The 17,557-nt window shown below is 38.9% G+C and overlaps 1 protein-coding gene across 1 annotated transcript; it reads left to right on the forward strand.

Moving 5' to 3' along the window:
• Nucleotides 1-2,599: 2,599 nt before the first annotated feature.
• Nucleotides 2,600-16,443, forward strand: NAPG (NSF attachment protein gamma). Its single transcript, XM_050891582.1, has 12 exons — nucleotides 2,600-2,674; nucleotides 4,764-4,831; nucleotides 5,986-6,070; nucleotides 6,678-6,695; nucleotides 7,271-7,301; nucleotides 7,775-7,884; nucleotides 8,022-8,088; nucleotides 8,839-8,909; nucleotides 10,044-10,122; nucleotides 10,621-10,700; nucleotides 12,193-12,322; nucleotides 13,395-16,443. The coding sequence occupies exons 1-12, from the start codon at nucleotides 2,619-2,621 to the stop codon at nucleotides 13,542-13,544; spliced, it is 945 nt and encodes a 314-aa protein (XP_050747539.1). The 5' UTR covers nucleotides 2,600-2,618; the 3' UTR covers nucleotides 13,545-16,443.
• Nucleotides 16,444-17,557: the final 1,114 nt, after the last annotated feature.

Here is a 17,557-nt window from a genome sequence, read left to right on the forward strand (position 1 = left end):
ACTTTCCACGTCCTGCTGCCAAAAAAGGGTATCAGACAGAGCTGTGAAATCCAGATCTAGGAAAACTTGAATTCACCTTCCAGATCCAGTGGAGTAGCAGATAGGTTTCAGCAGCCGATTTAAAATACAACTCACTGCAGTCAGTCCTGACTTTCTGAACAAGAACATGACATATTCACAGCAAAGAAAAGTTAGAGTTGGGAAACAAATTTAGCTATGGTCGTACTGATCGTCTCCTAAAACCAACAGCTCTCTGAAGGAAGCCCAGGCTGTCCTTATTGCAGGGCTGTGGGTGGACCCTGCCATAACGGTGGAAGGTGCTGTCCCCAGCTGCCTGCCTCCATCCTCTTGCCATGAAGTTTCACACAGGTGCTTTTTAACCCATTTCAGACAAAATGAGCTGTATCAACTTATGCAACTCATTTTTGATAACCTGATGCCTTTGGTTGCAATGGTGTACATGAAGAAATGCTTAGACAGGAGACAGAAACCCTCTGCAAAGTGTAGTGATGGGCAGCTGAGGACTGGCTAATGATCAATGGCTTCTACTGGTAGAGCTATTTGCAGAGTTCACATCTGCCTAGTAAACAAAACCGTAAGATTATACTTTTAAAAGTTTGTCACTCAACTGCTATCACTGTAAAATTTTTTCACATTTTACCTGGTCATTTTTCAACACCAAATTCTAATTCACAGCCAAGCACCAGATGCTGCAATATGATCCTTCCCAGATGTAAAATCTCTGGAGGTTCCATGTCTACAAAATAAAAGCTACCCAGGAATATCCTATTTCATTTAATACTAGTCTTGGAAATCTTTCGTCTGGTCATTCCAGTAGAAAGTGTAACCAGACAGTGCACATGTGTAGTTTCACTAGAAAGTGAACAGCTATTTATAACCCAGGGAACACAGCAGGCCAGGAGCACTAGCCCAAAAAGCCACACAAACAGTAAGTCATTAACTGGGTGCTTCAGAAGAACACTCTGAGATTATTCTATCCTTTAATGCCGCAGCTCTATGATTTCATTTTCCCAGGTAACACAAGTTTATTTGAAAGGCACTGCAGCAAGCTCTTAGTTATATGGCCAGATCTATCCTGGCTGCCACAGCAAGGGAAAGAAAAGATAGACGTGGTGACACAGGAATCTCTCCGATTATAGCTTCCTCTATTTTTTACCTGCTACCAGTGAGCGCTTGCCAGAAACCTTTTTGTGTATGTCTTACGCAAGATTAGCTATCTTCTCCCAGTAGTCCTGTGACCACTCATCTGCTTTTGAAAGCAGAAGAAGAAAACCCCTCTACATCTACAACCTTTCTTCCTAACTTTGTTCTAGGACACAGAATAATAGCATGTAAGATTTAGTGGGGATTTTCCACCATCTGCAATAGATGATAGCCTCTCAAGTGCAGAGCAAGAACCAAAATTAGAAAATTAAGTTTCCATGTCATCAAGGGAATGTGGGAAAAGGAAAAGGAAGGGAGAGCAATTCAGACCTGTGAGTCTGATGCCTACCTAGAATAAAACAAATCACATAAATATTGCTTCTTTTCACCATTTGAGGTAGAAACAATTGCAAAGCTCTGATTCCTGTAAACAGTATGGACTTTCAATGACTCCTGTAATCTGGTAGGAGTTTTGCAAGTTTAACCAGCTTCTCACTTTGCTTTCTCTCACCTGTGTTGACAAATGCTTTTCTTATTCAGATTACTGGAAGACAATAACAATGTCCAAGTTTGGAGAATAAACACCTTCCTGGGCTCAATCACTGATCTTCTGTTCATCAAGGATATTCAGATTAACAAAAATAAGGCCTCAAGCAAACTGGGTGTATGGGCAGTAACACAAACTTTGGCATTTTCAATTCAGTTACTGAGTTTTGGGTATCTTGCACAATTGCATAACCTGTGTTAGCAACTCTGGCGTGCTCAACCACCACTCACGCCTTCTGCTTTAGATTTCTGTGCCAGCCTGACTGGAGACAGCCTCTTGTTTTTACAAATACCAAATGAGCGAGAAGAGTATGCCTCAGCAAAAAGGCCTCTGGAAGCTTCTTTCAGAGCAGGACAAGCAGTGCTTTTCAGCCTTTGGCCCACGAGTTGTGCATTTCTATCAAAAACCGGCCTCCACTTGAAAACCCTTGGAAATGCGGGCCCGCGCTTGTTCCGGTTTTCTAAAAAGCTCCTGTTGACCTTGGAGAGGACGGGGCTGGGGGCTCCTGAAAGGGAGGTACCTTCCAGCTCCCCACAGCCCCACAGTGTGGGCAACCATTCACCTGCACAACCTCTGCCAGGCGACACCACGCACAGGGCTGCCGGGGACGGAGCGAGACAGCTTCGCCCATCAAAAACCTGGGCCGCTGCGCTGCGGCCCACTTGGCCACCGGGCCCGCCATCCCAAGAGCTGCGCCACTCGGCGCCGCCTCGACGCGCCGGCGACCGCATACGGCCGCAGCGAGGGCAACGCCCCGCCCCCGCCGCCGCGCAGGCGCGGTGAGGAGGCGGAGGGCCGAGCCCCTCCCCTCGACGCCCCGTGAGCCCTGCGGCGTTCCGTAGCGGAAGCGCAGGGAGGCGGAGGAGTGCCGGTGAGCGCCCACGGGCCGGCCCGCCGCGCTGGCGAGATGGCGGCGCAGAAGATTAACGAGGCGCTCGAGCACATCGCTAAGGCGGAAAAATAGTGAGCGGAGCGGAGGGGAGGGAGGTCGGAGGGTGGGGGAGGCTGGCGAGCGGGTGCGGCGGCTGCCAGCTCAGCGGGCGGGCTGTCAGGCCCACCCGGCTCTCCTGACCCATGGAGGCGTCGTATCGCCTCCTGCTCGAGCGGGGCTCCGCGGAGCGCGCTGCTTGCCGCCGCGTCCGCCCTCTCCCGCGGCTTCTGAGCCCCTGGGCTGCTGTCCGCCGGCTTAGCGCGGCAGCTCGGCACCCCCTCCGCACCCCTGGGCCGCGGCGGGGGGGTGCGTTCTTGGGAGTTGTAGTTCTCGCCGGCGCCCGTGCGGGGAGTGGAGGCCTCGGGGGAACTACAGCTCCCGTGATGCCTTGCGCGGAGTGGTGGGACACGGGCAGCCTGTGGGGAGGTGGTGGCCTCACAGGGGGGCTGAGAGGGGGACCGCGTATGCCAGGCGACGTGACCGCGGGGAGGGAGGGAGGTGCGGGGCTGGGGGAGGCCGGCGCGGAGGGAGTGGGAGGACATGACTGCTTGGCTCCTCTTCTGCCTCAGGGGTCCCTCCCTACAGGGAGCCGGTGCTAAAGGGCATCCTTCTTCCCCAAACTGGTCGAATAAAGTGGTCCTGTCGGTGAGGCTGTACGGCTCAGTGGCCTGGAGCCTGAGCAGTTTCCTTAAGGGCCAGGTAGCCTTTATTGCTCTGACCCTAACTGGAAAGCAAGGGGAGTCACTTCTGCTCTTCTGCTAAAGTTAGTGGGAGAAAAGAGTTATGGGGATTGTGGTGAATAAAAGAGCTTAACCTTGATGAGATGGTGTGTGTGTGTTTGCTTCTTGCCTACGAGAAATGTGTGATTGTTTCTTTTTAGATGGTCTCAAAGACCTGTGCTGACATTTGGCTTAGAGGGCTTAACATCTATGTATGATAGTCTTTTAGAGTGTATTTTAACACTGAATGTAGCCATTTTGCTTATAAGTCTCAATTTCACAGACTACATTATAGATGTAATAGAGCTGACTAATCCAAAGATGCTATAATTTTAGTAAGAATAGTGATGGGCCATCTGGAAATCATGGATCAAAAGTATAAACTGTGATAGAGGAGAGACCTCCTCAGAATAAAAAAAATCTGTACCAGAGTATCTTATTTAAATTACTTGACCAAAAGTGCCTTTCAGTGGAATTCATTTTAAGCTTACCCTGAAAGCATTTGAAATAAAAGGCACCTAAATCTCAAATTGTGTGCAGATTAAAGCATTGTGTATTTCAGCTCGATGCATTTGAGACTTTGCCTGTGATAAAAATAACACAATATAAAGGCTTGCTTTAGAGTTACATACTGTGGTTTTCGTCCAGGTAAGACAACAAAGCCAACATAGAGTCTATATACGACTGTTTTTCCAAACTAAGCATGTATTGCATCTGAAGTGTCTGCCTACAACAAATATGGAAGTGGACTCTAAAGTTATGGTAATTTTTATATTTGTTTTAGAAGTGAGGAAGTCATAATAGTGAAATCAACATTGCCTGATGACTCACCTCATTTTGCAATGTATATTTTTCCCTATATATATGTCTGTGTGCGGTGCCATTTAGTGTCATGATCTATTGTAGACATATAAGTGACATATGAGGCTTTGTCTTTGTGTTGGTAAGTAAATTCTTTCATTTGTATATGCAATGGAGAGTCTTTGATAATTCTCAGCAGCAAAAAATTACTGTAGAGGAACACTGAAAACTTTGTGATGTGTGACAAAAAATATTGTCAGGTGTGGTATTAGAAATCTTGAGATATGTTGGTGTAGGTGGAAGTATGTTTTCTTCTGTTGACTTCTTACTGTTGAGAAGCTGGACTTGTGAAGACTCTCTGGGGACAGCAGAAACATGTTAGGGCAAGGCATATGACTATGGGAGATCATTGCAGTGCTTTATGCAATTCCTAACAATGCCAGCATTTATTTTTACAGTAGTGATGCCACTATAGTATTGGCATATAGGTAATTGCTCCTTTTCAGAGGTAGTCTAAAGTTTTAAATGTATCTGAAGTGCTTTGAAGGTAAAACATAAAATCTTTACTAATTGTTAATAAGTCTTTCTTCTTGCATTTTAGTCTGAAAACTGGATTCTTAAAGTGGAAACCAGATTATGACAGTGCAGCTACCGAATATGGGAAGGCAGGTATGTATGGCTGTAAATATGGCCATATACTTTATGGTTTCAAAGTATTCTTTAAGCTTAATCTCTGATAACATTTTATATATTTTTCCGTACATTGCTGTGTAAGTAAAACTGTTGTGAAGACAAAGTAAGATGAAACAACAAAAAAAATACTTGTAGTAGTACTGTAAAATAAATTTCAGATTGTAGTTGGAGATCTAGAACAGTTGTCAAAACAATTTTATTTTTTTTCAAGCTTACAACTTCTACTTTGTATATTACTACGTGTGATAAAAATAAAGCTTTCCTTCTTTCACTTGTCCACCCCCAAATCCTATGACTTTACCTACAAAACAACAAATATTGGAGCTGGTTTTAAAACTTTGCTTTTTCATCATCTTGTGAACTATGTCCTGATAAGACTGTCTCAGTAAGGTAGAGAGATGCTGCCAGGATTTTTTTAGGCATAGTAAGATCTGTTTCCTCCTTTTTTTCCCACAGTAAGTGTCACACTGAATATAAAATTCTTAGTAGTTGATTCCTTTTTGCTCTTAAACAATTTTTTTTCTTTTTAATAATAGTAATTTATCGTAGTTTTTTGGCTTCTTACTCTAGGCATTCCTACTCATTCATTTAAGCTTGAATAAAAAAATACAAACTTGGAAGAGCAACTGGAGCATTTATAAATTGAAATTTATTTTAAATCCTACTTTAATATCCTATCAGTCTAATGGAGATAAAAATACATATTTGTGCCCTGAAATGATTGTGTTGAGGAAGTTGTTATAGGTATGCTTTGTTGATGGCACACTTCTATTCCTGCCATACTGATTTTGATTAGCGTCTAATGATTAAAACTATATACATACGCATTCCTGCAGTTCTGTAATTAAAATACAGAATGAGTGAGTTCCAAAATCTAGCTAAACACATTATGCACAATGTGTGGTACAGTGATGGTATGGAAGTGTTGTTGACATTAAATGTTTTTAATGGTAACTAAGTGACTAATGAAGCAAAGAGGACTGCCATGGGATTTTTTGGAAGAGCTTGGTAAACTGTAACCATTCACTTAAAGTCTGTTTGCATCTTTAGGTGGCTAAATTCTTGAGCAGAAGTGGTGAAAAAAGGAAAATGGCAAGCTGTAAATAAGAACTTTATTTGATTTCTTGCAGCTGTTGCTTTTAAGAATGCCAAGCAGTTTGACCAGGCAAGGGAAGCCTGTTTACGGGAAGCTGAGGCACATGAAAACAATAAAGCGTATCTTTTCATTGATTGTTATTCTATTTTCCAAGAAGCTGACTAGTTGCTTCTTAGAATGGGGTAATGGGGGTTGGTAGAAGATGTATTTAATATATTTGCACATTTTGTCAATCTAACAAAATTATCTTTTAAAAGACTATTCCTGTGTGCTCTGGGTGGGAAAACTGAAGAACTCTTTCGGTTAGAAAATCTGTGTTGTTTCCAGTAACATCTGGAGTAATAAGATGCTGACCAGTGCCTGAGGTGTCTAGGTACTGCCTCAGAAATTATTGTATTTTAAAATACCTACAAATGGATAGTATAAACTAAATGCAGCTCTGACATTATTACAGCACTTGTAATAGTATCTAGTAACCAGGAACATACTTTAAATAAATGTGCTTTTTGCAACTTTACATGCAGTTATACTTTGGTATGTTGCATTTATTCTGTCCTTAGAAGCATTTATTTTTGACACCTTGTCTACAAACGTAGTAGGTTGAATTTGCCTTTATGAGATTCCTTGCTTTGAAACTAGTACTTGTATAAGATTTTGTACACTAGTAGTTTTTCTGCATTACATTTTTGTGGCTTTTGTCCTTGACTTTGACAATGTTACTTCCAGTCTCTTCCATGCTGCCAAGTAAGTACAGAAGCACTGAGTAATCTGAAACAGATTTTCTAACACATGGTACAAGCATGAACTATCGTTTTGATCTCACTGTAGTAAATGGTATGGTTCAAGTGATTTCGCTGCTTCAAAATCAGTTTAATGGAAGTGCAGGCTAGGAAAGTCTGAAAACCTGCAATGGCCACCTGAAGAAATGATGATTCTGACATTCTTCAGCACCTTTTGATATCAAATATTTTTTCTTAGATGAACTTTTTGTTATTTTGAAATTCTACACTGTTGAGCTTATAAAGAAATTTTTAATTAAAGAGTACTTCAGAGCAAGCAGATAATGACAAATAATCCAAATATTGCCTGTGAGTCAGATCATGAGAATAGATTTTTAGTGGGGAGTATGGTTGAAGTACTTCATTCATGGAAGATAATGTTACACGTGCACTGTCTTAGTTAATAAAACACTTGAAACATCTTCAAAGCATTAAATATGAACAATGAAGTGATAGCTGATGCATGTTAACTTTTGCTGCATAACTACAGCTTGCTGTAATACACCATATCTAACTAAATTGTATATTTTTTCTCTGCAGAGCTTATGAACAAGCTGGCATGATGCTAAAGGTATTTTCATTTACTAGATTTTATTAAAAAGTTATATTTTATAGTGAAGAATATTGTGCACTGGACCATTTTACAAATATATGTAAGCGAATTGCATATTGAAGTGGTTTTTTTCTGTTGACTCTTAGTCCCCACCAATACCCTCGGTAGGTTAGGGAAGCAACATTTGTAATTGGGGCGGGGGGGGAAATGGTTTTCCTTTTGTAGAAGAAAAGGTGAGGACCTCATGTCAGAGGCTTACGGAAGAGTGGTGCTGCTTCTGCTCTAAACTACCACAAATTCATGCCTTACGTGAGAGTTTGGTACTTACAAGTGAATTTTATGGAGCTGGTGATCAACTTTCACTAGCACTACAAGTTTGTAAACAAAAATTAGAATCTTAATAAATAAGGTATTACAGTTTGCTTTGATTTGTTTTGTTGTATGTAAGCAGAATTGCTGACAGCAACATCCATGCGACTATTGCTTTGCAGGAGATGCAGAGACTCCCTGAAGCAGTTCAGCTGATTGAGAAAGCCAGTATGATGTACCTGGAGAATGGGACACCAGATACAGCAGCTATTGCACTGGAACGGGCTGGAAAGTAAGTCTGTGGTATTGGTGGCTAGAATGCATGCAGGGCATGGGTATGTCTTTGGTTTTCTTTCTTGTCTTTTTGATGCTTTTAGGTAAAAAATATTTTCATTTCATCTGAAGAGAAATGATTTATGTTTATTACAGGTTAATAGAAAATGTAAGCCCAGAGAAGGCTGTGCAGCTCTATCAGCAAGCAGCGTCAGTGTTTGAAGTAAGTGGGGTTTTTTTGGGTGGGTTGTTTTTTTTTTTTTTTTTTCTTTTTCCACCAGCAAAGAACTTTCCAGTCCCAGAAAGTATACAGAGATGAATGAATTGGGGTCAGCTATAAAGTTAAGAAAAAGCTATAACATTAAGAAAAAGCATAAGATTAGGTTCTAAATTATTTTTCCTTCCTTTCACATCAGTGGCTGAGTAATGAAGCTGAAGGCTTCTTACGCTGTAGAGGAGGAGATTATAAAAGTTAAGAGTCAGTTTGCTTTGCCTTTTTCTCAGTTTGGGACTTGACTGAATCTGAATTTTGTACATTGTCAAGTTTTCTGCCTCTTGTTGGGCAGCCCAGAGGATAGGGAACATGGCTGCTGTTGAGTCCTGGAGCCTAAAATAGTTTGAAATCCCTGAAGGCACAGAAGAGAAGAGTTTGCTTGGTGCTCTACCCATTTCGTGAGCAGATGATTTGCCTTTTTGCTACTGCCTTTCGCGTACTTCTCTATCGTCAGTTGTCACGTGTTTCCAGATTGGCAAGTTTGCATTGACGTTACTTTGCTCTGTAGATCCATATGGGAGCTGGCTGTGGGACTTGGGTGCACCAATACTCTTCATGTTTCCCTTGAGTGTGTGAACTGCTGATATAATAATTAACAGTTGTTCTAAGTTACAGATGACATACTTAGATTAAGGTCTAGTGGTCTTAATTCTATGCAAATGAAATACAAATGCATGAATTCTTTTTGTTCTTCTCTAGAATGAAGAACGTTTACGGCAAGCATTAGAAATGCTAGGGAAGGCATCAAGACTTCTAGTCAGAGGACGCAGGTATAGCTTTATGCCTTTTTTTTTTAAAAAGTAATTGGATCTTTAGTAGTGATTTTCATTTTTATTCTTGCTGTTGTTGGGTTTATATACTATTACTTAATTCCTTGAGACGCACTTCAAACTGAAATTCAGTTTCTGTGGGATATGCCATGTTCATCCAGGAACCACCTGTTTTGTGTTCTGGGATGGGAGAATGTGGGCTGTAAGGCTGTATTTCCTTTGTGTTTATTGAATAGCTAGAAAGCACATACACCAGTTTTCATTAATTCTTAAACTACTTCAGGAATTTTTTTTCTTTCTTCCAGCACTAGTATGTAGAAAGTACTTGAAAGTCTTTTATAGCTGTGGAATATAAAACAGAGAAATTAGGTGACTAACCTGAGGAAAGAAATCTGTTCGCAGCAGTCTGATTCTGGACTTCTTTAAGAAGAGTGTATCTTGGAGCCTCAGCGGGAATTTATTTTAATTGTTAATTGCTAGCACCAAACTTGACCTGCAGTTCAGCTTAGACTAGCTTCACTGAAACATGTAGTTTAAGAAATTGTCTGGGTTTCTAACTCTACTTTTAAGACACTATTTCAGTGCAGAATTGTAGTCAGAAAAGGAAATTTACAAAGTAACTTGAAAGTATTTCTGTGAAAGCAAGTCAACATAGCTTCAGAACATCTGAAAGACTTGGTTGCTCTGCCGCTTTATAGCTCACGTACTATTGCTAATTTCTAGAAGTTTAATATGATGATGAAAAGACTATTCAAACTCAATAGCAGTTACTATGACTTAATATTGATAGTTCATGGATATCAGACTTACTGATAGCTTATAGTAACCTCATGACATACAGAAATCTATTAGGGTATGTAACAAGGCATTCATCTTGTACAACGTTATGAAAAATGAGGTTTCTCTGAATGAATACCAGAGATGTTCTTAGCCTGCATGTATACAGGAGGAATTGCTGAGTATATATTTCTTTATCTACTCTCTTAGTAAGATCTACTGCTGATTTTTAGTTGTGTTGCTTTTTATTCCAGTAGACTTGCTGGTGCATTAGTTAAACACTTTGTAATGAGCCTCAGGTTCATTATGCTGTATTCCTAGCACTGATACTCCTAACTGTTTTTTCTTTTTTTTTAGATTAGATGAGGCTGCATTGTCTCTTCAAAAGGAAAAAAGTATTTATAAGGAAATTGAAAATTACCCAACATGCTATAAGGTAAATTCTAAGAGACAATTTCTGATAGTGCATTTCAAGCTTTTCTGGGTAACTATTGACAGCTGACATCTGACTGACAATCCGTGCCTCGTGATTCAGGGATACATTTATTGCTAAATGGTGAAAATTTGTGGTAGTGCATGTTTCCCCAACCTCTAAATGTGCTTTTTTCACTACTATAATATTGAAGATAAGATTCTGTTATCTACAGGAGCTGTCAAAAACAACAAATACATCAAAAATAACAAACCACAAAAACTGTTACTTGGTGCAACAGTTCATTACAATGTTATAGGAGATAATTTATTTCATACCAGCTGAGGATATGGCTTACTACTTTTTCACTGTGTTGTTCTGACTCTCTTGCGTCAGTATCTTAGAATCACTGTGGATTGTAATGACCTTTTTCACGCTAAATATTATCAGTCCAATATCTTTCTCATATTTTACTGTTAATTTCTAAAGAATCATCAGGTTGGGTTTTTTGTTTTTGTTTAGAAAACTATTGCTCAAGTCTTAGTTCATCTTCACAGAAATGATTATGTTGCCGCAGAAAGATGTGTGAGGGAAAGCTATAGGTAAGTCTACTTCATGTCCTATAATTTTAAACTGAATGTTTCATTAATGTAGATCTATTCTTATGAAAGGGCAATGGAAACACTGTCTGTCAAGAAATTTTAAGCCTGTACTTCTGTTGAGTTACAGTACAATAATAGCATTCCCTGGTATATGGCTGTCAGGAATTTGTTTCACTCTTAACAGATTTAGCTGTAATTACCATGGTGATTCTTCTTAATGAACCTAAAATAAAAAGTTAGTCATAAAGAAGTAGTTATGTGCAACAGGTGAAATGAGATGGAAATTAGAAGTTCTTCCCATTTTTTTCCCTTGTTAAAAGCTGAGCAGAATACTGTTATGGCTGGGATTCTTGTCTTACTGATGTCCTTTGGCCTGTGTCTTTTTTTTCAAATGGAACAGAGATGGATTAGCTATTGTAAACAAATGTTTAAGATTAAAAGTGGGTATTTCTGGATGTTGCTAACTGAATTTTAATTTTTTCAGAATCTTTTTGCCGTATCATGTGTGGAGACCCTTAAAAAGTTGAAATTATAACTTGTCATTACCATATTTTATTACAGTTTGAGGATGGAAATATGGAATGCAGTCTCAAAATACACAATAGCAGCATCCCAGTAGAATCAATTAAACTATCTGGTATGGTGATTAGATTGAGGGAAAGATTAATCTAAATGTCTTTGTTAAAGAAAAGTTTGCAGCATGTGAATTACTACGTTTCTGGTTATGTTGATCTAGGAGATCTTGCCCTCATCATACATTGGAAGAAGAAAAGCAAGATTTCTACTTTTTTTTTTTTTAATAGTGGATTGAACTGAAAGATGATTTAGGAAGCAGAAAGTAGTCCAGTTGAATACATTGAAATAAAGAAGGCATTCTTTACACATCCAGGAGAAAATTCTGGTGTCAAAATCTGGACTAGTGTTTAACCCTGGTTCCACAGGCTTTCCCAGCAACTCTCCGTTTCAGCTTTCATTAGAACTTCAGTAACAAAATATTGAAACAACGTATTTTTACATAAACTGTGTTTTTAGTGAAATGACTTGAACATGTATGAGTTAAATTGTACTTTATTTTTAGAAAGAATTTTTCAAGATCAGTCTTTAAACATCTTGCTCATATTTTCCAAGTCTTCAATTTGTATTTTATGTATAGAAACTCATTACAGAATTTTTCTGTATGTAAAGTGGAGGAAGAGTTTATTGACTAGTCAGGAAAAACTGAAAAATTCTAATATTCTCTTTTTGTCTTGACTGTGATTGTGGTCTTATTCTCAGCACGCAAACTAATATTGCTGAAAGTTTAATTTTATGGATATGATCCATGTACCTGGAGAAGTCACAGTGGTTATAACAGTTTTGCGGAATAAGCAATCCATCAGATTCTTAAAAGCTGCTTGCTCTTCTGCTATTAATCAGCAGCATTTAAAGATAGAATAGCTGAGTGTCAAGTAGATTGCTGAAATGCCTTAAATGAACTCTTAATTTCCTTCAGTATACCAGGATTTAATGGAAGTGAAGACTGTGCAGCACTAGAGCAACTTTTAGAAGGGTATGACCAGCAAGATCAGGATCAAGTTTCTGAAGTCTGTAATTTGCCACTCTTCAAATACATGGACAATGATGTAAGTAGGCAGTTCCTATGGATTTTTTTTATAAACCTTCTGCTTGTTTGGATTGAGAGATTTTTTTTTTTTTTTCCCTAGTTGAGGAAAATAGGAATAGCAGGGTCCATGTATTTGTTGTGACTTGCTCTGTCATCCTACCCTGTGCTTGTGAACTTTATGTATTCTTTTACTTTGCTGCCTGCCAATGTAAATTCCTACATCGTTGTTCCTTTCAGATGGTGGGAAGGCTTAGATGAAAGAGCAGTTTGTTATGGATTTGCTGAGTTTGTTTGACGAGTTGACCAAAATTCAGTTCCCTTCTGCTTGGTTCCTTAGGGGCCAGAACAGTTTGCTGTTAGGCTTTATTTCAGAAATACCATATAGCTGATATGTGTCCATAAACATTACAGAGTATGATGCCTACAGGATGGCATTGGTGAATGGTTTTTTTTTTTTTTCAGCGTTTATTCCTTAGCAAGGTACTAATTAGTGAAAGACTTCTTAACTTTAAGAAAGGAGTTGTGTGTCGTCCGTGTCTGGCTTCCCCCCCCCCCCCCCTTTTTTTTTTTCTTTAAATTGTACTTGTAAATTGTAGGAAGTATAAGGCTAGGAAAGGTGTGAAGTAAAGGAGACATCCATGCCAAACTTTCTAACAGTATTGACTAATTTTACTTTGTTACTATGTTGCATAGTAAAAATTAAGGTACTAGTCTTACTGAAAAACACTTGTAAGACTTTTTACATTAACTATTGCTAGATAATGTAAACAGAGCTGCATACTGAAAAATTACTTTTTTATCGTAAAGCTTGAACCACAGAAGCTGTAGGATGTGGCCAAATTATTCTATAATAAGCAGTATCAATACAGATCTCGCATCCCATTCTCGGAGTGTTTGAGATAGAATAAGCCTAACATCAGTTCATTTTTCTAAGCTGGAAAAATACACTCTGAAAGCAGCATCAATCTGTTTTCTGTACAGAATGTTACCTACTTGTTTATTGTGAGCGTCAGTCGATTCTGTGCAGTGTAATTTAACAAGATTTTACTTCTGTGATAGTACAGAAATTAAACTTGCCTTGTTATTGTCAGTATGCCAAGCTTGGTCTTACCTTGGTGGTCCCAGGAGGTGGAATCAAGAAGAAATCGCCAAATGCTGCACAAGACAAAGCAAGAGGACCGGCTGCAGTGGGCTCTCATGCTGATGAGGAAGAGGATGAATATTCTGGTGGACTATGCTAGCTACAGACATAGGTTGTCTTAAATATCTGACTTATTTGTGATGTTGAGCATATCCAAAGGTACCAGATTTACCAGCGCTTCATTGCAATTGTGATGTGGGAATGCTAATGTTAACTTGGCAGCTTCTGGGTACAATACAGGAGAAAAAGCATAATTGTACCTATCATCTTGAAACATCTTTGGACTTCATTTCTTACCTGGTAGGAGCTTTCTCAGGGCCCTGCCTTCAGTTGATGGGAAAAATTTGAGAGAAATTTTTACTAAAAGCACAGTTTAAAAGAAACCAAAGCCCCAGAAGCACTGGAGTAGGGAGAGTGGTACAAAATTTTAAATGCTGGATTTCAACAGCTGACACTTTTTGGTTCCAGTAATATGTTTGTGATTGTTTTCTGAGTTAAATATACGATCATTCATCTGGCTATTTATTTCCTGTTTAACACCATATAAGGCAGACTGTGTACCAGGCAGGATTTTTCACTAGTATAAGCACTAGGGGGAGTATTCAGTTTATTTTCAACATGTTTTTACTCCACTGTGGAATATTATTTTAATACCTTATTCTTTGCAAGCAGTATCCGTGTGGGTGTGGAAAATACTAAGTCAACTAGTTTGAAGCTATCTTGCAAGCTTAAAAGTACACACACGTCTTCACTTTAAGAACTTCATTGACCTGAATTCTTTGGAAATAAATGTGTGCATAGTGTTTGTAATGTACATCTTGGGAATGGAAGGAGTGGGCAACCTTTCTTAGTGGTGTTTCTGAAGCATGCCATAACCAAAAAAGAAACTGAAGGTAGCAGATAATGTGCATTGAATATAAAGCTCTGAAGACAATGTTTAACAAAATCTTAGGTGGAATGTTTCAATGATATGTTTGAGTTCATGAGTGTTCTAGGTGTTTATTTACTAATCAATACGCTAGTCTACAAAAACATTTCATTCTTTCATATTTTCAAAGCATAGAAGAGCTATCTCTTACAAACGGCATTTTTCAAACTAGCTCAGAATCGAAAGTAACCAAATTTTAATGCATCTTCTGTATTTTTATTTGGTTTCAAGTTGTCATGTGTTTTGCAAGCTTCTGTAGCGTCTTAAATTTGTTTGACTATTTTATGCTTAAAGGTTGACAACACTAGAAGTCGCACCTGTGGTCTCTTTCTTCAGAAGAACCTAATCAAGATCTGCACTAGGGTGAGATCACTTGGAATCCAGCAGGGATTTGTGTGTGATACGTGATGCCCAAAGTTCAATAAACAGTAGACCAAAAGCACGGTGTTAAGTGTTGGTTCAGTTTCTGCCATTGGATGTCTTCAAAAATATCAACCATATGTCTGACATATATGTGATGTCTGACATTAGTGTGTCAGACATAATTGTGATGAGGGTAAACTTTTAGAGGGCTAATACTTACTTTTCTTGGGGTGGATAGCACTCAATAGCATTGTGATGGGTGCACCCAACTACACCATAATTTGCAGGCAGGGCTGTTGTAAAAGTCACGTTATTCAATTTAATGGGTGTTCAAAAAACAGTTTTGTCTCTTTGTATTATGTAATAGTAACCTTGGATTTTAAAGCTATTTGAGACTACACCTGTAGTTCTTTACTATCCGACAGGTAATTTCCCTTTCTTATTAATGATGTGTATAGAAGTTTTTGCTCACCTATAAAATAGTCTAAACGAAATTTTAGGAAGTGAGTTGCTTTTCTCTGAGAATGGTTACAGGTATACATGAAAGACAGTTTTGAACACTTTCCTGTAACTCTTCTTTTTTCACCATTGGAGCAACTCACTCCAGTTTACTCAACTTCTGCCTTCTGGATTTGTTCATGAAGGTGACCATGCCCTTTTTATGGGGAGTCTTTATCACAAGTAGGAGAAAAACACACACATGTAGGAGCACTGGGAACACTAAGTAATTTTCTTCAAGCATTTCCTGCTGCTTCCTATTCTGAAATCAGTTTTGTTGAATGGTCCCAAGGAGTTTACTTTTGTGTGTGTGTGAACAATTGTATGTATCTGAGAAGATGATGTGTAAGAAGAAAAATTGGGAGCCTTGTGTGCTTCTGTGAAAGAACTTGCAGACTTTATTTAAACTGTGCTTGTGACTCTAACAGGCCCTTAAAGGAAAATTTAAAATTTATGCATTAGATTCTTAAAGCATACTCTTCATACTGCCAAAAAAAAAAAAAATAGATGTGCAAGACTGTCTTCACACTCCCCCAGCTTTTTTCTCTTTTTCCTGTGCCAAGTGTGGAAAATCTGGGACAAAAGTAACTTGTACTAAACATGTTAAGCTGCCATTAAATTGAAAGGGGCTTCTCTGAATCTTAGGAGTGGAATCTTAATCTTTGATTGCAATGTTGCTGCAAAGACCAAATCTGCAGAAATGGAAGTGTCTGAAAATAAGATGGTCTATTTTATATAACTTATTCTCCTATTTTAGGTAATTAAAGTGTGATAGGAATGTTAACTGCCTTTTAGTAAATGTTTAACTATAGAAAAAGCTGTCTGTATATTATGTGTTAGTGTTTGTTTCTATCTTTCAAAGCAATTTGCACAGTTATGTAAATATCATTTAAGTGATTTAAAGTGGAAAAGATACCATTTACAGCAAGAAAGTTTCCAAAACCAGTGTTGACTGTAAGAAAAATAAATTGTGCATGGAGGCTGAGTGATGGCCAATGCAATGTATATGTAAAACCAGAAGATTTCTAAACTATCTGTAACTTAAGACTCAGTATGCCCAAGTGCAGTGTGAAACCTGTGCTTTATTTGTTCTTTTTCCAAATCTGTGGTGTATTAGAGTACAAAATGTGTTTGTAACAGCTCTACAGATGCTGCTTCTTGAGAAGAGGCTGTGTGTTTCACCAACATGAAAAATAAAACTTGAAACTAACGCGTTTGTGCCAGCTTTCCCTGTTGTTGATCAGGTCCTGCTAAGCACCACCATTTGAAAATGAATACTATTTTTTAATCTCAAGCAGATTTTTGTGCATGACCGTTTGTCTGCAGATCTTGTCACCAAGCGTTGCAGGTATATTATGTGATCAAGGACTAAGTCTTGGGAACCTACTGGCTCAGGTTTGAGTGTTGAAAGTCAGTGGTGTCCAATCTTTGTGGCTTATTCACTAGACATTTGCTTACAGCCCATTTATTTTTATCCTGTGGTTTTTGTTTTTCTAACTGACCTTTTGGTACTTTTCTGCTGGCTTTCATTATTTGAGATGGTGACACACCTTAGGCAATTCTGTCCACTCAGAATAAAAGGTATGTATGTGTTTTGCCTCTCTGCTGATTGTAACATCTCGGTGGTTCATTGCTATCACTTCACTTCCCAAAGGCTTGTATTTAGAAAACAGAATTGTTATATTGGGTGATTGTCAGACCTGAATTTGTTGTCTTTAACAACATGAAATAGAGAGAAATAATTGATTCTCCAGTCCTTGGTCTTCCTTAATCTTGGCTAATTATGCAAGGCATAGTTATGGTTTAAAAAAAGACTGTGTTTCTAATGATGAGGTAGGACATACAGATTCTTCAGTCTGCCATAGAGATAAAGCACTTGTTTCCCCAGTTGGGCTGGGTAAACGTGTAGCAAACTCTTGAAGTCTTCTGGAAGAATACACAAATATGCTCCAAGATTTACCTGAATATGCTGAAATCCAGAAAGGACTGAGAACGTTAATGGGAGCAGCAGAGGCATGAGAAAGCTTCTTGTACCAAACTGCTTTGAGTATCGGTACTGACTCTGACAGATGCATCGTGTGTGCCTCTGGGCTCTGCTGGAGGCTTAAAGAGGTGCCCAGACCAAAATGGCTGAGGGTCAGTTGAATGTGGAGGATGCCTTAGCTATTAGAACTTCAACATTCATTTCTAGCAATGATAATTTTAGAAATGGTGCTTGCTGTCCAGCAAGAACATGTATAAGTGACTTAATTGCTGTTTAGAACATAGGTTTTTGCTGATTTAAAACCAAAACTTGGGGGTGGGGTGAAGAGGAAGGTTAGTTT

The sequence above is a fragment of the Gymnogyps californianus genome, chromosome 2 (genome assembly GCF_018139145.2).
Source record: "Gymnogyps californianus isolate 813 chromosome 2, ASM1813914v2, whole genome shotgun sequence".
In the NCBI taxonomy this organism is placed as follows: domain Eukaryota; kingdom Metazoa; phylum Chordata; class Aves; order Accipitriformes; family Cathartidae; genus Gymnogyps; species Gymnogyps californianus.